Source organism: Onychostruthus taczanowskii, unplaced genomic scaffold (assembly GCF_017590055.1).
Source record: "Onychostruthus taczanowskii isolate IOZ18803 unplaced genomic scaffold, ASM1759005v1 scaffold11, whole genome shotgun sequence".
In the NCBI taxonomy this organism is placed as follows: domain Eukaryota; kingdom Metazoa; phylum Chordata; class Aves; order Passeriformes; family Passeridae; genus Onychostruthus; species Onychostruthus taczanowskii.
In genome coordinates, this window is record NW_024497629.1 from 9,096,321 (window position 1) to 9,119,327 (window position 23,007).

General features: G+C 36.6%; 1 protein-coding gene across 1 annotated transcript in view; it reads right to left on the reverse strand.

Moving 5' to 3' along the window:
- Window positions 1-23,007, reverse strand: part of TAF1B (TATA-box binding protein associated factor, RNA polymerase I subunit B) — a 45,770-nt gene that overhangs the window by 15,466 nt on the left and 7,297 nt on the right. The window contains exons 7-8 of the mRNA XM_041421995.1: window positions 22,303-22,459; window positions 16,029-16,128 (exon numbers count right to left, since the gene is read on the reverse strand). Of these exons, the coding sequence (XP_041277929.1) occupies window positions 16,029-16,128; window positions 22,303-22,459 (257 nt within the window). The remainder of the gene's footprint in view (window positions 1-16,028; window positions 16,129-22,302; window positions 22,460-23,007) is intronic.

Below are 23,007 nucleotides of genomic sequence, written 5' to 3' on the forward strand. Positions count from 1 at the left end.
AGTATAACTTTCACTTATCCAATCATAAATTAAAAAATTCAAGATGTATTTCTGTGCTGTATATTAGGACAACTCCCCTGTCTATCACCACATGAAGTTACTAAGCTCTCACCTTGTTTTGGGAACCTGGGAAACACAATAAAAACCACATATAAAACTCAAGTTACAAACCCTTAAGGCACCTAATAATTCCAGGAAGACTGACAAAAAACCCTTTTAAAGCTATTCCACCTGCTAGCCTTTTCAGGTGTTTCGCAAGCTGGGATTCCTTCAAGTCTGATCAACAACACTGACAGAGTCTGTAACTTGTCCAGATGGGCTACAGAGGTTGCCAAGACCTTTTCTTAAGCTTTGTTTTTAAAATCTTTGCCTCTTATTCCCACATGTGACAAATAAGGCCACTCTTGAAAGCAGTATAGAAGATTAGTACTACTTGAGAGTACTTTCCCCTGCCCCTGAGCACAGGAGAACAAAATATACATTGTTGAGTCAGTGAAAAAGTGTCTATAACAAGATTTTCATAAGGATAAATATTCATTAAACTATTTAAATCAGTTGTCTTTATCTTTCGAAGTTACATGGCATTTTTCACCTGTATTAGAAAACAACAAACTGGTTTTCAGGAGCAGAGGAGCCAAACTATTAGCATGATAATCAGATCACAGTAACAGGTAATTGTTTTGAGTAAGCCAAGATTGCAGCCTCTCCTACTTGTTTGGACAATATCAGAATATTGCTGATAAACAAGCAGAAAACAGTATGCACTGGCTGGCTTTCTAGAACAATGTGCAAGCTCCATAGTTTCTTGTTTTCAATGTGGCCTGATTCTCTCCTTGGATAACTGTGTAAGCCATTTCCATTTCCTTCACCCGTGCCACGACAATATCCCATTACTTACATATTCACAACACAGCTTATGTTACAATGATAATGTTCTATTATTTCTGAAAAGAAGTAATTATACACTTATTCTAAATTCTTCTTTTTGTATTTTTCCCTTCCATCCTTCTTTCCTGTTGAGTACTTTTTTTTGCAGCACAATTCCCTTCCTTATCATCCTTCTACTTGTGCATTTCCATCCTGGGACCCTTTTTTCCCCATGCCTGCACATTCTCTGAAGTTCTACCTACTCTGTGCTGCTTATATTCCACAAAGAACATTTTTCCTAAGGGATTTCTTTAATGACCCTTTAATACTGGAACCTAATAAGGTCTGACTCATTTTTTCATTGTCAGCTTTTTGTAAATCTCAGGGAATCTTCTAATTTTTAGAGTTGGATATGCAAGGCTTCATTCTTTTTAAGATCACAAATTCAACTTTGACTGAGTTTGAAAAAGAGTGTACTAATTTTACCAGGAAATGGATTAATAAAGCCATTTAACTTGTAGGTCTGGAAAACAACAAGTTATGAGGGCTGGAGGATTTTTTTGCAACACAATCCAGAATTTTGGTTCAAACATTGTGTAAAACAGGGTATGCCCATAAAATAAAAGATATTTATTGTAAAAATAATAAACCAAATGGCTGCCCTAGTGTGTGTAAAGATCTTTGAATGCTGCCTGGATTGAAACACACATTCCCAGGAACCTAAGCTGGCTTTACATTTACATGAGGTAAAATCAGGTACCAACAATGAGCAGAGCAGTCAAGTTCTCTATGGCACCTGGCTCACCTTACTTTGCTTCTGCTGCTCAACTGGTTCAGATATATCTGGTCATCTGCAGCGTGAGTCTGATGTGGGATGACAGCAGCCACAGTGCATGCAGATTGCATAAAACACTTGACAGTAGAGACAATAACTGTATTAACTGTGAAATTTACACCCAAATTAGTGTTTAAAACTGAATGAAATTACCTTGTGGACCAATCATTACATACTAGATCATTAACATGGTCACTAATTTTTTTTCATGTTTTTTGTATATTTTTACAGTACTACTAATCTAGCTACCTCCCATATAAACCTACACCAACAAATACTGCCAATTTAGTTTTAAATGACATTGGTTTTCCCCCTTGCCTGACTTCTATCTACCTCTCAGGCACAACCACCATCACACCTGGAACGGCCACAAACTATTGTAATAGCCATCAAACACAAATTAAAGGTACTTTAACACTGTGTATTATGGTGAATACAAACTTTGAAAAAATAGGAAATACTGAAACTTTTTTTGCCATTTAACCTAGCTGGAAAAGAACTAATGTGGTCAACTTTGTAACATGGTTAGATTCTGTGCAGTCTTTTCAGGAAAGCCTTCTTTGCCAGAGCAAAAGGTTTACAGAAAAGACACAGGCAATGTTTCAAGAGACTCTTTAAAGGCCTCTTTCAACCCAAACCCACACTATGTTGAGATTCCATGGCATTGTCAGCACTGTCACCACTGCCATATAGAAACACCCCAGGCTTGTGATTTGCTGATGAGTGTGAAAGTGGACAGGGAGGAACCCCTGCACCCTGCTCCTGCCTCCTTTCCTCAGTCACATCTGAAACAGGAGAACAGACTCCAAGAGCCCCACGTCTGACTCAGTACACTCATTTTTACATGGACTGCATTAACTGTGACATTTACACCCAAATTAGTATTTAAAATGAGTGGATAGCATTTAAATGAGTTGATAGATTTCTCCAAACCCTGATATCCATGAATCACATACAAATGCTGATGTAACAGTGAGAGGGTGTGCCTGGAATTATTAAAAGGGAACCAAATGACAAGAAGAAGACAGGTGAAACTGCTATAACTCCATTTAGGTAACTGCAAAGAAATATGCATCTTGTGGAACTTCTTCCATTAGAAAAAACAAAGAGACTAAGCACACAAGCAAGCTGCCCCTTTACAAGCCTGCTATCAAGCAGAAGGAAGAAATAAAAGGAAATTAATTTGTCCACCTGAAAGACAGGCATACAGGTTGTCCAAGTTATCTGTCAGGTAAGAAATGGGCAGAAGGGAAGAAAAAAGAAGACACCATTTGAAAATCATAGAAGTCACACTGGCAGGCTCTCACTTCATCTCTCCTTTTAATAACTGTTTCAGCTGCAACAACTACTACATCCTAAAATCCCAAATTACTCCTGGTCATTGCTGTGGAGCAAGTGAGAAGGGCCTTTATATAGCAAAAATATTAATTTTAGAAAATGACTCAATAAACAAAGCCTATGCCTTTTTGAGAGGAAAAAAAAATAGGTGCTAGGGTATTAGACTGCATTAAACTGATCCAGGAAGTCTTTACTGAAGAATTCAAGATAGCATGAGGATGAGCCAGCAACCTACATGCAAAGAAAAAAAGCCAACTGAACGTCCAATACAGAGGTACTCCTTTACTAGGGAAAAAAAAAAAAATTGGCTGCCTAACAGGCTTTTTAATGGGCTACTTTCAGAGGAAGATATATTTTTCACTACATGATTCCTGGTTAAAGTGGTTTTTGAATAAATGAGTTTCAATATTATTAAACCACGAGAGACATGTGTTTGAGTGTTACCTTGCTCATTCTCACAAGCAAACTCATCACTTTTCTAAAAAATGCAGTCTTTCTAAAAATAGAGGATTCTAGTAAGGAATTGAACTGTCATAATGTATTGAAATCTAAGAGTTGGGAAACAAATTTTATTGTATTTCAAATACTTTGGTAGGTTTGTTTTCTTTCTTCATTAAGTAATGCTTAAAGACAGGTATGGACAAGCTAGAGTTTCTGTTACACAACAGCAAGCTCTCATGATAAACTTGATTACAATAACCCTTTCAGCAGTGAACTTCCTCCTCAGCTTTTTTTCTTTCAAATAAAAGCCTCACCCTTGCTTCTTTTCATTCTGCACAACTTTCTATCCTGAAAAGTACTGCATGCACCTGCTAAAATGCACAAAAAATTACACAGTTAGGCAGAGAAAAAAAGCCCCTCCAATAGATACACACCCACACCCAAAAACCTTAAGATTACAAGGTACCTCAAAACACCAGCAGACCAAAGCAGGAATCCCTCCTTGTTTGGGAAAGCAAGTGCAGCATAGTTGATTAGAAGAATTGGTATAGATAGAATTTTATCCCTCTCAAAAGATTTTTTTAATAAGCAAGAATGACCAGCTTCTGTCTGAATTTGGGCTCTTTAAATAGTTACCACTGAAAACAGAAATTTAAAAAATCATACAGCAATTAAGGTCATTCAAATTTTAGTCAGGAAAGGAGGCTCTTACACATTAGACCTGGCATATTTCAAGAGGAAGACTTCAGCAAATAAAGGAACACGTCTAAAAGCCAGTCTGATGGATAAGCTTTCCAGGGAAGCAGAAAGCTGTTAACATTCCAGTCCAAACTCTCCAGGAGAAAACAGCAAATATTTTGACCTGCACTGATGAGCTCATGAACAGATTCAGTCAGGAATTACTCTGTCTGAATCAGACCCAAACTAAAATATACATGTGCAATCCACCAAAACTTAAGAGTGTTAGACAATTCATATGTCAGCAGTTTCCTAAGAGCTGTGTGATGACTTGAAGACACATGCTTTAGCCATTAGCAGATTATTAAGTGATACAAAAACCTTTCAAAAAGCCACTGTGGAAAAAAAAAAAAAATACAGGTACCATTTTACAGTATTTGGAAAATCCTCAAGTTGCCTCATGATTGTGGCACAAACCCACCCCAGTCCCTCAGGCAAGTGTCTTTGTCCCAGTTTTCCACCTTGGGACAGATGCACAACACCAGCCGTGAGGGCCCAGCCCAGCAGGAGCAGCAGTCTTGTGACCAGGGGGAACAACCAGCATCAAAGGAGGAGAAAGGACCAAATGTTCTGCAACTGAGTTGGTTTCACATGGCTTGTACTAATGCAGGCTTGAACTCCATATCAAATGAAGAAAAGGAAAAGATTCAGAGCAGCTCTCTACTTCCTGCATGCTGAACTAAGACGCTATCTTGGTTCAGATACACTATGAGATGAAATTGTAATGACTACACCCTAGAGCACTTACACAGTCTCAGCTGAATGCATGTTTTCTTCAGTAATTCCTAAATTTCATATGCCTAATTGTAAAACTTTGATCAGTATTCAAAGAAATGAAGATAGAGTATTAACCTGTTCACAGATCAAGACCTGTACTTGCTGTCAGGGCCAAAAGAGGACTGTACAGAACTGAAGACTGTTCAGAAATATTAAGGGTGAAGTGCAAAACCCCTGAAGATGTGGTCCCTGTCAGCCCAGGATGGCTCCCCCATGACCTAGAATTAATTTATTCTTACATGGCTTTTCATGTTTCTCTTCTTGCCACACTTCTAGGCCAGTCTTCTTGCAAGTGTTCCTGCTTCCTTCTGGCGTTAGGATATCACTACTACTCAACAGTAAGGAATTTTACATTGTGAGTTATTAGACAAGCAATTCCTTTACAGTTCCTCCATCAAAACAAACCAAAAGGTCACTAGAAAAATACAAGCTATTTTTCAAATAGCAAAGTTTTGCTTAAGCAATTTGCTTAGAATTCTTTGGTGTAGGCAAGACATTCCCCTTTCATGCAATTATTTTGTATACTTTTACCATTTAATCATTCCTCAACATTTTTCAAGTTGAATAAGAAACACTCTGAGATCTCTAAATGTGAAACTTTATCAGACCATACTTAGTTAACTTAAAGGCTTCAACTATGACTTTAAAAGAGTTGTTCTAAGATAACTAGTTAATGAAAAATGGAGTTTTACGATCTTTAAAAAAGTCTCCCCAGAACACAAAACCCACAAACAGAAAACCTAACTGAAACTCCAGAACAAACAAAAAAAAAAAAAAGTGACTGCACCACATCAATCAAAATAATCTATTTAGCCTTGCACCCAGAAGCGAGCAAGCAAAATGTGCAGGGAGGAATTTAAGAACCAAGCAAGCCACAACACTACCAAACATCTGTCCAGCTTTATACCTTTTGTGGCTGACTCAGCAGTGGGATCTCGCTATTGTTTTGTTCCAGAACTCTATTCCTCCGTGACATTTGTACAGTCAGCATCTGGCCCTTTTAACATCCAGAGCATCATTTAAGGCAAGGAGTTTCACCAGTTACCCACAAAACATAAAGCCACATCTCCTGCTGCTTGATTCTGAAACTCTAAACCAGCAACCTCTGCTGACACCTCCCAGTCCTTGAATTGGAAGAGGCATTGAACAACTGCCTCCTGAACATGTTCTACAAACTATCACCACATCTTCCTCTTAGTCACCTCTTCTTTGAAAGAAGAAAGAAAGATAAGTAGATAATACTGTTTCTTGTAAGAAAATTGTCCCTGTTTGATAATCCTTGTTGCAACTCTCTGTACCTCTCAGTTCTTCTGCAACAAAAGGAAGGGTAAGAAAAGCAAGAACACCCAATCAAAACTCCATATAGTATTTAAGATACAGTACATTATAGATTCATACATTAACATAAATTTTTTTTCATCTCCATTCTTCATTAGAAGTCAGGAGTTATTAGAAAATAACTCTAATATAGCTGGTCTAAAACAACTGCATGTTCAAAAACTGCATCATAAAGAGATTACAGAAACCTGTATCATTAAGATCACACAGGTATTTAAAGTAAGGCTGGTACCTGAACATAGCAGCATTGATAACACCAGCTTTCTGAGAACACTGCAAACCAATTTTTCTTTATTTAATACTATTTTTTTCCACCTAGAATAAAGATATTCATGTTAGCTGTTGGACAAGAATGAAGTCTGAGAAATTTCAAGCAGTATTTCTCCATCTGTATTCTATGAAGGTCCAAGATTATATATCTCAGTAGATGCAACAAGGGGAATCTTTGACTTATTCCAAACTGCTTACACAGAATTCAGAATTTTATTAAGGAAAAAAAAAGCGAGGAAAAGTGAAAAAAAACCAAAGACTGAATAGAATGATGAAAATTAAGGAAATTGTAGGTATACATTTGTTTACACTGGATTTTTTTTTCAAAATTATCATTCTTCTTTAAAAATTCCTTCTGCCTGTGTAAGTAATCTTTGCATGTATCAGCAATATGCATTTTACTTTTTCCTACACGTTTTATTCATCAAAAATGGTCATCAGACCATTTTACTTAAAAAACATCTTCAGACTAGAAATTATTTAACATGTTACTAGCATGGCATTGTTATCATCTACCAAATTAGCAACACTGAAACAGTCACCAAACATTATAAATAATTTCCACAATAACAATTTCAGTACAATGACCTCACACAATATTCACAATACCAAAGTATACAATGAATTTCACTCCTTAGACAGCGGCACAAGAAACATAAAGCCTTAGAACAGTGATTCACTTCACCTGTCCCTCCTAGAAGAGTACTATAATTAGGAGACTAAATCCACACCCACAACTAAAGAAACACCAGCACTTAAGAAATACTCTCAGGTTTATGAACTTCTATTCACATACTCAAACTCAGTAATGAAGCAAATTCTAATCCTTTGCTTTTAAGTTGATGAAATTACAGTACCATAAATAGCATATTTGATATAAAACATTCACAAAGAATGAACTATCATTTGCTGTATGAAAGCACTCATGCACATTCCATCCAATTTAGGGTACAAATCAAGGAATTACAGGAGAAAACTGAAGGGACACATTGGCCTGAAGAGCAAGACAAGTACCTATATTTTTAGTGATGCTAAAAACAGTCATAGTGAGATTTCCAAGGATCTTCAGTGGTCAATATTACAGTTTCATATGAATTTATGCCACGACCTATGAGCAGAACACTCTACAGACATTCCTAAGTAACACCACCCCCTCTGCTTTTCCCTGAGCACTTCATGGTTGAAGGACAGAACTCGTTCTTCTCTGTGGTGCAATGAGGGTCACCAATGATCTTTTATTATGTGAGAAGATTATTAATTCTTTCAGTTTGAAAAGAATGATGAAAAAGTCCTTAGGCTTTGTTTTCAAGCTTTGCAAGCTTGCACAGACCTCCAGAAAAGCTGAGTGTAGGTAAGAAGAGAGAAGTATCAGTACTCTAATAACAGTCCCTCTGCTAATCGCTATCCTTCCTGGCTATCTACACTTATGTGACATAATGAAAACACTTTCAGTAAGTGAGAGAGCAGCTACTTTTCAAAGCTTCCCAGGGAAGATCCTATCTAAAGTTTATACACTTCAAACACAGTAAAATATCTGTGATATGCTTCTGACTGCAGGAAACAAAACAAAAACAGCTCAAGGTATCTAAACCAAAATGCAAACCAGTGTTTCCAATGTGAATAAGCCAAGCAATACACTCAGATACAGGAGTGCCAGTTTCCTTGTGTTATTAGGTACTGTAAATTCAAAGAATTAGTTTTCCATAAACCCATAATACTGAAGCTACTTCTGGTCAGAAGACAGATGAATTATTGAACCAATCCTAGCAGCATATTTTACAAGAACCCTCTCAAACTTTGTAACTGGTAGAAATTATTAGAAATTACTGGGGATTGAATGCCAAATTCTTTCTAAAATTGAGCCATTATGCTTGAAAGCTAAGGACTAACTAATTCCTGCTTTTGGCTGTACACGGCAGGTAACTGTCAAATCACAGAGCAACTGTCTTTCCTTAATCCATGAGAAACCCTCCATTTTTATGTTTTCCTCCAGGCTACCTGACAGTTCTTCTGCCCCCAACATTCACAGGGAAATCAAAATCAGGAGGCGTCTTAAATTACTTAAACTTTTCAGCTAAATTTACAAAACAAAATGGCTTTTACTATGCTTGAACAAAGCTGAATTGATTCACATACATTTTTGTGGCACATCCCCATGTAATTCAAAGCAGTTTTACTGAGCTGCTGAGTTGTTGGACGGTCACAAGGCACAAAGTGTTTATATGGTACAAGTATTAACAACCATATCCTGATTGTAATATTGCCTGTAATGAAGAGAATGACAGAAAGGATATAAATGTGAGGTTCCATATCTTTAACCCATCTGCAATAGTAAAACTCTGGAACATATAATCATATTGTAACATAAATGATTGTCATTTATACCGTAAAAGACAAGTCCCACACTGGGTAGTACTGCACAAGGATACAAGTCCCGAGTTTAAAACTTGTTCACAAGTAGACCTTTGCAAATACAGTCCTGGTAAGTCACTACACTCCCAGACAGATCTGCCATATTCCTCTTTTTATTGTGGGATAATTGGATAAAAGGAAAACCACTAAAAAATATCCCCCTTTTGAAGCATAGGGGGGGCATTTGACTGCAGCGCTCAGAGACAATCTCCTAGATGAAAAAAAAAATACAAGAAACTACAGATATTCTGCAATGAAACACAATGTAAAGGTGGCTAAGCTGTAAGCAGCAGGGAAACTTAAAACCCAAAAACAACCCAAAAATCCTGCATTTCAATGCCAGGTAAATAGGTAAGTAATGAAATAGGAAGAAAAGCAAGACTGTGCTATAGCTGGAAAAAGAATATGAATCCATTGCATTAAAATCACATGTAAGGAAGGGAAAAATTATGTCTGCAGAAAAGCAAACCACTATCTGATAAAATGGAGTATTTCACAAAGGAGAGGCCCAGATAATTTACACACAAGAAGCTTCAAGGAAATAACTGAGGAGTTCTCTGAAACACAAATGTTGTTTTTTAAATAATCTTAAGAAATTCTAAACATCAAAGGGCTCTCCACTTTAATATGCAGTATTTAAAAAAATGTAAAAGGGGAGATTCAGGAACTGTAGAATGATTAGCTTGGCATAGATCCTGAACATATTAATACTATGGCAATGGGGAAAACAGAAGCTAAAAATATCCTGTCAGTCAAGCAACCTTTGTAAGGTCAGGAGAGAAGAGGAGAGAGTGGACTGAAGATCCAGCTCCCGTAAGAAGCTGATCTGAAAAACCTTTTTCACAGTAAAGTTAAAGGGGAACCAAATAAAAATTACCATTAAGTCTCACTGGAAGAACGTAACTCATACTTTAATCAAAACTCAAGAGCTGCTCTGCAGGAAAGAGCATCATGAAGAACAAAGCAGCAAAACAGAAGCATGCTTGATTTGCTAGCAAAGGGGCAGCCTAGCAAATTCATCTCAGAAATCAGATCTCTATCATCAACAAACGTGAGATTGAAGCTGACACAGAAAGATGGGTGACAGAAGGATTAGTGCTAGAGAAATATAGATACCAAAGTGCTGCCAAGAATAAAACCAAGCAACATTTAAAACAATTGAAGAGAAGAAGAAAAAGAAAATACAAACTATAGAATACTGTAAAAGAAGAAACGAAAGAGTTGGGAAGTTCCCAGGCGGAATAGAGAAGAATGATCATCTCTCAATTTTTCAGGGAAACCTTTCACTCCTAAATAAAAGAGGAAAGAAATTTAATAATCCAAGCTAGGGAAGGTGTGTGTGTGTAAATGCATAAGAGCAACGTATGTACTCCTCCAACACAAATAAAATAAAGCCAAAGCATCATACAGAATAAAACACTTTAGGCTCAACTAGTATATTCTCAAAAGAGCTGAAAATTTCCAGTCTACTTTATAAATACATCATAGCATCTACTTCAACACCTATCACAGGTCACCATTAGGGAAAGGAAAGCCTTGGATGAATTATAGAGCAGCAAACACTTGTTTTCAAACTGTTCAATTTTCCATCAAAGCCACCATCAGTTCATAATGGAGCATTAATTAAAAGTCCTTATTTAACTGAACACAATGGAGCTGCCCAGAGCTACTGGCCTAACCCAACACAGAAAGAAACATAATTTTAATGTAGAATGATAAACCATTAAACCTGAAAGAAGCAAGGTATCAGCAAGAAGGTGAGAACAAGAAACTTTCCAGTTAGGTTGGATAAAAGGGAAAAAATCATGACATGTGATTTTGAGTTTCATGATTCACCTCTCTTGCCCACCACAGTGATTTGTTACCAGCAGAGTATATTTCTGCTGCTTTAGCAGGATGCATTCAAGAATTTTCCACAGGCAAAGGTAAAGAAGAATGCTAACATCATTCTCAGCTGGAAGTTTGGAAAGTGTTTCTGTATCACGGAAAATTCTGAGGAGTAACACTAGGAGAAATTTAAGAATCAAGACATCCAGGGACAGAAATAGGCAAACTAGAGCAGAATTCAAACTAAACAGTGCTTCTGTTAATGTAACTTGGAAGTTGGATGTGTAAAAAAGAAACAAAAAAAAGCTATACTAAGACAATTAAAAAGCAGTATAGATGGCAATTTTATCATGCTGGAAAGGTCAAATCTTTTTAAATAAGTACATTGCTTGTTATAGGCAGCAATACTCTGGATGATAAAAAACAAACCAAACAAAAACCACGAAAAAAGACAGGATGGAGTTGAATTACAGAACAAAAAAGGAAGTATTTTTAAGATACCTAGGCAGCAAGGTGTTTCAACGATACCATCAACACTAAAACATTCAGTGGCCTTGTAAAACATATGGATTTAGAATTGTGCAGCTACTTCCACCTAAGAGAAAGGGAAGGGGGAGGGGGAATGGAGAAAGGCTTACAGAGAGAAGCCATTCCATGACCACACCCCAGGGCAGAAGAAGAAGAAGTAACAAGGACAATTCAGGAAATACCCATTCCTTTTGTCTTCAGGGACAATTTGGTAGACAGGTCTGAACAGAATTCAACTAACCCACCAAAATCAACTTTCTCCCGGCGCCCCCATTCCTGGGGGGAAAAAAAAGAGATTCTTAACTTGTTTCTTCCTAAAGATTTTTTTAAATTTGGAGAAGAGATTGAGAGAAGGGAACTTGTCTAGGTCACACATCATGCTCCTTGCCAAGTCCAGATACTTGTGCATTCAGAGACAATAATTTCCAAAGCTCTTTAGCACAACAGGATCTGAAAGATGCTTATGAGACTACACCTATCCTGTTGCACACAGCACATACTCCAAAGTGACACGGTTGTTATCTTCAGTACTTCAGTAAATCACGTTGCCCAACATCCATGGGAGTGACCTGCTTACCTATATATACACATATATTTAAATTTGTGTGTGCATGAAGAACGTGAGAATCAAAACGAAGCATTGGACACTGGACTTTTGGACATTAAAAAAAATCCACTTACAATGCGTTAAAGGTAAAATACACAGAAAAACAGTGTGTTTTATAAAAGTAATGAAAGCTAAAGGTAAATTTGAGGCAGCAAAGCACAATCAACTGTTAAGCCCAAGAAAAAAATACTTGAAAGATAATTGGGTATACAGTCCCAAGTCAAAAATGCATGGCAAGACAGACCTAAGGCAAAGACAAGCTGTTGATATTTCAAGGCAAAAGGGATGGTTTAATCAGTTTTGTATAAGGATAAAGATAAATCCCTAAAAGCAAAGTGGAGGATGTGTATTTTAAAGATATATCCCTACTTCATGCAGAAATAAAAGAGGGAATTTTTGTGCAGCTGGAAGACAGATTATATCAATAAAATAATACAAGCTGAAAACAAATTATCCAGTGAACTTCATATATACTACTGATGATTTACAAATACATTTTAATTCCTATACTAATGGGTTTCAAAAGAAATAGATATCCTAAAATCCTAGATATCATATATGCATTAAAAAGGGAACAAAGCTGACTTCCACCTAAAGGAGAAAAGATGCACTTTTCAAAGATGTCTTGGCTACTGGCACAAGCCTTAGGATGAGCAGAGAACTACTGTAGTTAAACAATCTGCAAATACAAGAAAAAACCCTTGACCTCCTGCACAGAACAAAACCAAAAACTTATATATCTTATTCTTCCTCATACATACAGAAAGATTTTAATCAAATGGAGTAAGAATACTTGTTTTAGAAAAAGGAAATATTGCTCTTCCTTCCTTGTACTGGGAAGCTAGAACTTCTGAACAAAACAGGAGCATCTTGCTGCTGCTGTTTGCCCTGTTAACCCTCGCACTGTAACTTCAGGTAAAACCTATTTTCTAAGAGCGAATTTCTAATATACACATGATTTAATAGAGGAAGGGATAAATAAGACGATTAATTAAGTAAAAGCTTAGAAAACTGACTCAGAGCAATGGAAAGATAAATACATATGGAAGATAAACAACTTGTTTTTCTTAAAGATCTTCTATAAAGTACTTTTATCCTTCTGAAAACGCTTTTGAGTAGTACTTACCTCCAGCTAGGCCCTGACACCAGTCTAACAGTTATACATCATGATTAAAGATAATACAGAGATCTGGAGGCTCCTCTTCTCTTCTCTTCATGAGACAGTCATGCCCAGAGCTCCCAGACCTCTGGACAGAAGTGTTCAGACACAACCATACCTTTGTGGCAGGTATTTTAAATAAAGTTCAGTCTTAGCAGAACGAAGAATTATGCCCTTCTTGTTAGCTGTTCCACTACCAAAATATGAAGGGCCTATCTGCCACCTATACTGAAAAGGTGAATCAAATACAAGGCATACTTGAGGTTGGAAGGGACCTCCGGAGAGCATACATGGAGTCCAACACCACTGCTGAGGCAGGATCAACTACAGCAAGCTGCTCAGGACTGTGTCCTATCAAGTTTTGTGCACCTCTGAAGATAGGGACTCCACAGTGTCCCAGGGTTCCCTGTTCCAGCACTCAATCACCCTTACACAGTGAAAAGGTTTAATATTCAAATGGAATTTCCTGTTTTCCAGTTTGTGCCCTGTATTTCAGTTGTCTGCTGTCCTTCCACTGCACACACCAAGAAGAAAGACCAACGCCATCCTCACTCCTGACAGACATTTGTACACATTACTGACATCATCCCCAGCCTTCCCTCCTCAGTGATAAACCTCCAGCTCTCATCTCTCCTTGTGCAGCAGATACTGCAATCACCTCTAACTGCTAAACAGTGTGCAACACAGGGAAAAACTGTCAGTGACACAGACTCCATTTCTAAATTACACAACACAGAAATTTATCACAGATGGGAAGCCTGAAACTAGTCCCATTCCTTGCACATGGAAAACTACTACTAAGTGACAAGTCATAAAAAACCCTTGGTGCATGTATACATGCCACTACACAGAAAGTAGATGACTCACCTCATAATAATGTTGCATTTATGTTCCTAACACCTGTAACAATTCCAACCTTGTACAAATTCAGTATATTTTGGGTATGTGGGAAATTGTTACTAAAAAAAGTCTTTAAGACACTTAGAATATTTACATACAAGTTGAGCCTCATCAAGTTAGGCTTCATCTGTACTTAACTGATAAAGCAATATTTAGTATGATATCACATCCTTCAAGTTACTGTAACAAAATTACTTCTTGATTCAAATTTGGGCTGCATTGGACACAACTAAATGCACTAAAAATCTATCCAAAATTAAAAAGGAGACATATGGAATAGTCCTGTCAGTTATAAATATTTTGGAACATGTTTGCAGCTTATATTCACCAGACTTGAAGTGCAACAAATAATGGCATTATAGCAACTTACATGCCTGGTTATAACAGCCATAATATCATAAAGGTTTTTAAGATAATTGTCTACAAAATATTCTATCCAGAGCAAAGCAGAAAAGAATGTAAGCTATATTTTCAGAATGGAGTATTACACAATCTCATTTCCTGCTCCAGGACAATAACCTCATCTCTTGAATTTCTCAAAACTCAGATGCCAAATCTAGACACAGTAAGACATTGGTAATCTCAGTGCTCCAGCAAGAAAATGAGGTGTAGGAAAGAGCTAGTAAGGATTTTGCAGTTATCAGCCTCATGATGTAGTAAAAATCATTAAAACTAAATACAACTGAGGATGCCTTACTAAAGTAACACTGAAGGTAGAGTAAGGAGCAGATATTTCTAAAAAGAGGAAGCCACAATAATAATTGAGTGGCTGGAAAACAAATGGCACAGTAAGCTTACAGAACTGTACCAATATATCTCAGTGAAAACACAGTTAAGAGATTACTTGGTTAGTGGGAGTATCTACTTATGCTTTGGAAGTGAAGGGAGCAGCCCTATCCTAAAAGGAAACAGTAAGATCCTCCGAAGGAAACTCATCTCCTCTTGGTAAACCAGTTCTTCCACTTTCAGGTATGGCACAAGCTTTAGAGTTGCAATTCATAAAACAAAAACTCATCCAGAAGATGGAGGCAAAGAAGGACAAAGACTTAAAATCAAGTTTATACTCATATTTCAACCTAACATCTTTTCTGTTAAGGAAATATCTAAGATAAAGAAATCAAGAGGTTTTGTATTAAATTTATCTTCTGCTTTTTGAAGTTGAGGTCATAATTCTCATTTATCCAGACAGGAAAGCAGTAACATAAAACCAAAAATAATATAAATGTTAAAACTTCTTGAAGGCACAACTCCTGAACAACTCATGACCTGCTGAATATAAGCCACGTATTGGAGAATGGTAATGTTACTTGCAACATCATCAGTGAGGGCTTGGCAGAATTGCTGCTTTCTGCTCTTAAAGGTAAGATTTTATTTGCACACTTCAAAAATTTGTAATACATTTTTATCTGCAACAGAAACGTCACTGGCAATTGTTACCACAATACATAAGACTCTTAAATAAGGGAAATTAAATTTCACTCAAGACTGTCCATTACTATTAATTTCCTAGACGAGCTGTATTCCCTTATGTAGATTTTAGGTTTGATATACTTCAATCAGTACAGCAAGGAACAGAACAAGGGATATCATCTAAACCACATTTTATTAAAAGAATACAGAATTACAAAAAAATTCAAGAGATATTTCAAATAAGCACCAAAAGGGATAAAATATGGCCCTTACACTTGAAGCTAAACCCTATTTCTGAGTGTTTTGAGAGAAGTTCTGAGTACCCTTTTCTCCACAAATATTTATTGATTTCATTCTAACTTAGGTAATCAGTTTAATAACACTGGTTAAAGATTAAAACACTCCAAGCCACAGAGTGCACTAGTTTCTGCCAGGCTCCAATACTGTGAAACATGAACCGTATTACATAACAATAGATTTAATCAATTGATTAGTACACTGACCAAAATAATTAAAATACCACTAAATAACTAGGTTTTGGTTGGGGGTTTTTTTAACTTTTTCTCTAAGAAAAAAATTACCTCTACACAAAAGATCTTAAGATCAAGTCCACATAACTTCATTTTCTCCGGAAAATACTGGAAAACATTCATATATGGAATATGCCCTTCAACAACAAACCTGCATTTAAAAAAATAAAGACCAAATCAAAATAATATATAAGATAACAAATTCATACGTTTATTATATATTATACGTATATTAATCAACTTCTGATTTGAAATAACATCAGTATTATGCTACCTAAGCAATTCAACCTGAAGTTACATACTGGAAATGCTCCACAGAACAAAAACCAGTTCAATCATTTAACAGGCTTTTAAGTTCAAGCTCAGATGTGATTGACAAATGATAACATTATGGCAGTAAGCATACAATCAGCAAGCTTACATGGAGTTTGTTTGGCACATTCTTCAAGTACTGCATTTCTTGAACTGCTTTAAGCCTTCTTTGAATGGCATGAATTTTTTTTTTCAAAATTCTAAAGCTTTAAGTAAATTTTCCTTTTAAAACACAGACTTTATGCTGGAGGAGTATGAATCAGGTAACGTGACAGGGAAGAAAATCACAGAATGATGAGTGGACACATAGAACTGAAGCCACATTACTTACATTTCTATTATGATACTTTTCAAAAACAGTATTACTGAAGGATGAATAGAAATTGTTTTGTATACTAATAAATAAAAATAGTTTAATTCTTATTTGCACACAAATAATGCATCTTTGTTGTTAAAAATTGCTTTTGGTAAGTGGTTGACAGTATTATTTGACATTTTTCTTGAATACACACACACACACATACATGTAAAAGATGAGACTTAACAACAGATACCAATAAAAAGCCATCACTACACCAAACCCCTCCTCTTATCCATCATCTTAACAGACACTCACAATAGGACAAGCAAGCACTGAACAAGCACACATCCTCACAAGGCAACACACCCATTCCACACTAAGGCACACTGGCAGTCTCCCATAGGACTAAGCTAGAAACACCTTTCCGTATCCTCTTCTCCAAACCAATTTTGTTAAAAGAGTACATTAAACCTGAGTAAGTCAACATTACAAACAGAGAAGACTCTGATATCAGGACTGAAAACAATTTTCTCCCCTGCTGATGAGTGTTATCTGCACAGGACCTCTCTGATCTTGCTACATAGATTAGTAACTTCTTGGTCTACAAATATTTAATGTTCCTTCTGAGCCTACAGCAATTCACAAGCCTACCCGCTATCTCCCTGTTCTGTGCCTCATCAATGTGGTGTGTATCTACTGAAGTTGACCAAAATTCTGTTTAAAAGCTAGTTACTGCAAAGTTTACAGCTACAGTCTACTTTTTTTTTTAAGCAGTCTTACCTAAATGTTCAGTTTGATTGAAAAAAATGAGTCAAACCCAGGATAAAAATAAAAAGTGCATTTCTTGACTGAAACTCTCAGAATAATTTATAATGGTTCCTGAAAAATAACAGCAACATGAAAAATCATATTGCCCAACAGCCTTTGTTCCAAAGCTCTGCTTATTAGCCTTTTAAGTGAAGAAGTAACAGGTGGTGCACAGTCCTTTCTAATCAAATTGTGTAATGATCATTTTGCTAAGGAAATTTCAACCTTTCCTCAACCAGCAGAAACAGCATTTCCCCACCCTGAGTGGAGATGTGCACTGGGTTCCTGTGAGGCTGTTCTCCAAAGCAGCCCCCACTGCTGGTTGTCACCACCCTGCCTGACCTGCTGAGCAGCTGGCACATCTGTTCCTTAGCTCCTTTCAGCCATCCACTACACTGAGGAACATAAGCTTCAGGTATGGTTTCACAAAGTTGATTGAGCCAAACTAAAAGCTCAACACAGCTAGCAGGACCTCTCTCCTTGTGAACCAGCCATGAGCTGCTGTTGCTCATCTCTTCCCCAAATGTAAATCACAACAGCAGGGGAAAACCACCTGTTACCCTATTGCCAGCAAGGCTTCTTTCATCATCTAACAAACCGTGAAGAGGCTCACAGATGGCCCTAAAAGTGAAACAGCCACCAGAGGGAAGGGGGTGCATCACACAGGCAGGAGTAAAGAAAAAAAGGAAGCAAGACCTTCCCCTTTCAGCAACAGTAATGCATTACTGGCTCAGCTGATGATAAGCTTTGGCTGACACATGTTGAGGCATAATCACACCATTAGCTGTCAGATATGAAGGCCTGGAACCAAGACACTGAGAGCAGCAAACGCCTGAGCCAGCAGAGCAGCAGCTGGAAGAGAACAGAATCAGGACCTTGTTTGGGGTGTGGTGTAGTGGTGATGTAGCCAAACCACCCTCACAGCTTGGGCCTCTGAAATGGGAAATCCCACCCTCCTTCAGTCCCCTGCTGCACACTCCTCCCTGCTGACAAAAGCACTTGTGTGACTTCCCAAAGTATGAGATTGGGAATTAGTCTCTTCAGAGTTTCACTCCAACAGACTCAGATGACTGCAGGAACACTGCTGCCAGCACGAGGCAGAAAGGGACAGCAGTGAAGCACACCAACCTGCACTAAAATGTCCAGTGAACCTTTCTTTTACAATATTTATCTTCTATAGATCTACTTCTTTCACCTAATAAACCATAAACTGCATGAATGCTAGTATCCATGGCAAGAGAAAAACAGGAATGTTTATGCAAGACCACAGCAACAAAAACTTGGAGCAGGTTAAACTGATACTGAAACTACATCCTTACACTGCAAGAGACAAGCAGTGTCCACCAAAACATTTAAAAAAAAAAGGTTTCACTAATTTGGCTGTTCCAAGTCAAAGCACTGCAACTGTTTAAAAATAATATCTTTTCTGGCTTAAAATTATTGTCTGCAGAAAAGAAAGAATGCTCTTTTTTCTCAGGTTAAAAGTTGTTTTTACACTCTAAAAGTACAGCACAAATACCCTGTTGTGAATAGAATGTGCTGATGATGCAAGTTTTAACACTTAATCCAGAAGTCCACATTTGGAATAGCACTTCAGAACAGTTTCTTTTGTCTGCTGTTCCTCCAAACCTTTCATTTAACAGACAGATGGCCAAAACACCTGAGGGACTATGTTCCATCAGGGAGGTGCTTGAAAACTTGACTGGCAGATGCAGTACACAGTCCATGTTCTTTTAATTACAGCAGCAACATACATTAATAAGGCCCAAGTATGAAAAAAATCCTAGGTCCTCAGCATGCTAGAAGGAAGTGATGCATTTGTGAAAGCCACAGTAATGCCACAAACTGATTGTAAGTTTAGTCTTGCCAGCACAACTAGGTATAACCTCATTTGAAAGGCATTATTTCTCAGAATCTCAAAAATCTAGCACCTTGAAACCTTTTCCAAAACCCAACTATTTTATTATTTAGATGAATAATATACATCATATGGAATACTGTTAGACTATTCGCAATGGAAAAGGATTTAATGTGTAGCACAGACATGAGTAGAATGCTGTTGAAAGCGTTATTTTTAAATCAAAATGTTCCTGTCAGAGGAGGTAATTGTAGTGTTTTTCTGCTAAGTGTGTCAAGTAGCAAGGAGGAGTATATTTTTGGTGTTGTAAATCCTTTAAAAGCTGGCAGATTGCCCGACCGTAGTGCCTAAGCATGTATCACAAGGGAGGAGTGGTAGTCAGCTGACTTCAGGGTACAGAGAAAACCAAACTGAGGAAAAAACAAGGCAGAACTTTAAACAGAACTCTAATTCATCTGGTTTAAATAAAACAATTTGCCTACAAAGACTTAAAAGGTAATGCTGAATACTTAATGCTTTCTCTGCATAGTTTTCATCTTCAGTCTGTCGTTATTTTGTATCTTAATGCATGCAAAAATGTGAACATTGTCTGATTTTTTAAACTTAAATATTCAGAAGTCAGAAAACAAGTATTTTATGGTAGTTCATGCCATTTAAAATTCTTTCTACTTCTTCATCAAACTTGTTGAAAGGACAAGACCTTAAGGGTAGGGAGGGAAGCATGATAACGTAATTACAGTCTTATATAACTATCATATCATGGTAAAACTTTGCAATACAAATAACATTCTTTTAAACTTCACTTTCTGTACTTAATCCAGTTCATATGTTCAGTGCATTTAAAGTTACTGAATCATTGTGATTTACACAGTCTTACACACCTAAATTGTATCCAATTACATTATATCTTCTCATTCAAATAATCTTATTTCAATTTCCAATTATTAGTCTTAGATTATGCCTTTCTGTGCTATATTTGCTACTTGATTTTTTAAATCTTTTTCTAACCTTTTTACTGCTTTCATGTTTTCTCTAAATCCATTCAAATGTGCTCATCTCTTAAAGATATTAGTCCAAAGGATAGTCTCCAGGTTCTTTTTCCAGGATCTTTTCTGCAGTCTCCAATTTTTAAAGTGCCAAATACAATAACTTACCATTCATATGCAAACAAAACTATCTATCTTCCCTCTTGACAGCTGACTTCAACAGTTGTTGTTTGGTTGGGTTTTCTTCCAACCACACCATTGTACTAAGACAGAAACATGTGAAGATGTCTTTGCCTGGTATGAGCCAACAATGCTTCCAGAGACAGTTTCCAAGATACAATAACCAAAGAACATATATTTAATTACTAATTTTTCTCTCCAAAGAGAATGGGGTAACTAATAATTCTTTAGTGTGAACCAGTTGGTCTGTCTCAGAAATTGTAACTTATTAACTGGATTTTTGCTACATACAAACATTATCAGACAGGTTTTACATTATTTATTTGCTAATCACTCACAAAACTACAGAGTATGTTATAGTAGTTCTGACTCGTACAGAATTTCCTAAGGAAGAATGTAGCCAGTAAAAATCTTGTTATTGAGCACTACTTTTGAGTTCTACTATTTCTTAATCTACTTCATAAATACTTTTGTATTGCAGGGTATTAGTTTGAATTCTGAATATTATAGCATTTTAACAAAAAGTTTACAAGCACCTTTTATGCAATAGCATATCCAGTTATGCAAATATGCAGTGGTTTGTGCAACTCTGATCAATGAAGGCAACAGCCACCCCTAGAGTAAAATCAAACTGTTAAATTGCTTTGCATAGCAATTGACTATCTAGTAGTAACTACTGTACTTCAAGACAAAAAACTCCCCTTTTGGAAAGTACTTGCAAAAAAGATCCTTGAATATCCATCCTTCTTGGAAAGCTTGTACAAAGCTAGAAAAGTGCAGAGGCACACCAGAGGAGAGAAGCTACCATGGAACATCACACTCTGGGGGAAAAAGCCCCTTGCATTCATCACACTTTCAGCAGCTACACCAGTTGTAAGCAGCACAGCTGGGGGACAATGTACCCACTGCCTTGCCTTTTAACTCACAGGTTACATATTTGAAAAATAAAAATTAAAGCATTGCATTTTAAAACAGTTTTTCCCTTATTTTGTCTGAGCTTTCAATTTGGTTGGCCAATGTATTTACTTGAGTATTTCTATTCCTTATATTTTGGCCAGGTAATATTTTTTCATCAAGTGTTTAGAAATACCCAGTATTTAAACAGTTGTTAAGGAAGGGTATCAGAAAACAAAAGGTTTTCCAAGGAAAATCTAGGAATTCTGAACTTATTTCAGCCTGATTAAAAATATTTATTGCAAACAAAAGAGTTGATGAATTATTTTTCATTCCTGAAGTAAAGTCCACGAGGAAAGTGTTCTTGGCCTTGTTGTAGGGGAGAGAAGGGAGCTGCATTGTCAGCAGTAGCCTGACAGTCTCCATTTAACATCAAACCCTATTATTAGAACAATTTATTTCTACCATATTAAAAGGTATTATTCTGAACTCCGATAATTACAGATACAAAGATATGAAGACAAAACGATCTTCTTATATTAATTTCAACTCCACTGCATGAAGTTACTTTGCTGCATTTCAGATCACTGTATACTGCTGGTATTGTTTGCATGATGACACTGATGTAAGTCCTGGAGAATGTTTACTCATTTAATTCTGACATGCTGACAACAGCAAATATCACAGAAGTGTAGCCATACACACCTCCAGCAAGTTCAAGAATTTTTGAACGAGAAGGATAAAAAACTTCTCTAACTCCAAAACCTTCTTTCTTACAGTCTTTGAAATTCATTGCAATCAACAGAGAATATCCTCCAACAGCAGCTGCACAAATGGTTATGACAAAGGAAATACAAGCCAACTAAATATAAAGAACTTCTCACTATTACTGAGCAAATTCATACGAGGGCAAAAGTACAGACCCATTGTTGAAAAAATTATTATTACTTATAAAAGTAACAATTCCTCACTAGAGACTATTCATACCTTAGGAGCTCGGACAATGTAATTGGTTCTCTCACCCAGAGTAATGCCATGTAACAAAATGAAAGCGTCATTGGCATCGTCATCCTCAGTTTCTCCTTTTGGTTCTTCATTAAATACAAGCTGCCATCTACTGATCCAGAGTACACAGAGGTGCTTTCTTGGGTTTTTGTTAAAAGAAAAGAAAAAAAGCAATTTATATGACAGACACATGAACCATGTGTACAAAAAACAAGATAAAGGAGCATCCAAGAGTTGTTCAGCAACTAGTAACATTTTAAATCATTGCCTTGAATTTTTTGCTTGTGTGCTTTTCTTTGAAACAGTTTAACTCAAATTTATTAATCTACCACAATATGAGATGAAAACCTTTTTCACAAAATGCTATTCCACTTGACTAGGACATTAATTCCTATATAACATATAACTAATAGTATTTATGAGCCAGAAATACTGTTTTCCATTTGAGAGATAAAGGAACTGTGAGGAAACAAGGGAAAATTTGATGTACTTAAATCAATGCCTCTGCGTTTGGGATTAAAACATAGTTTTAAACTTCAACATAGACAGGACTTTAATGAAAAAGTCATTTACATTGCAGAAATGTTACCGATGTTAAAAGTCTGCCCTGAATCCATCTGTCCTGTAATCTCTAATTATAGAAACAAAGGTATTTTTTAAAAAAAGTATATAAATTCAATGCCCAAG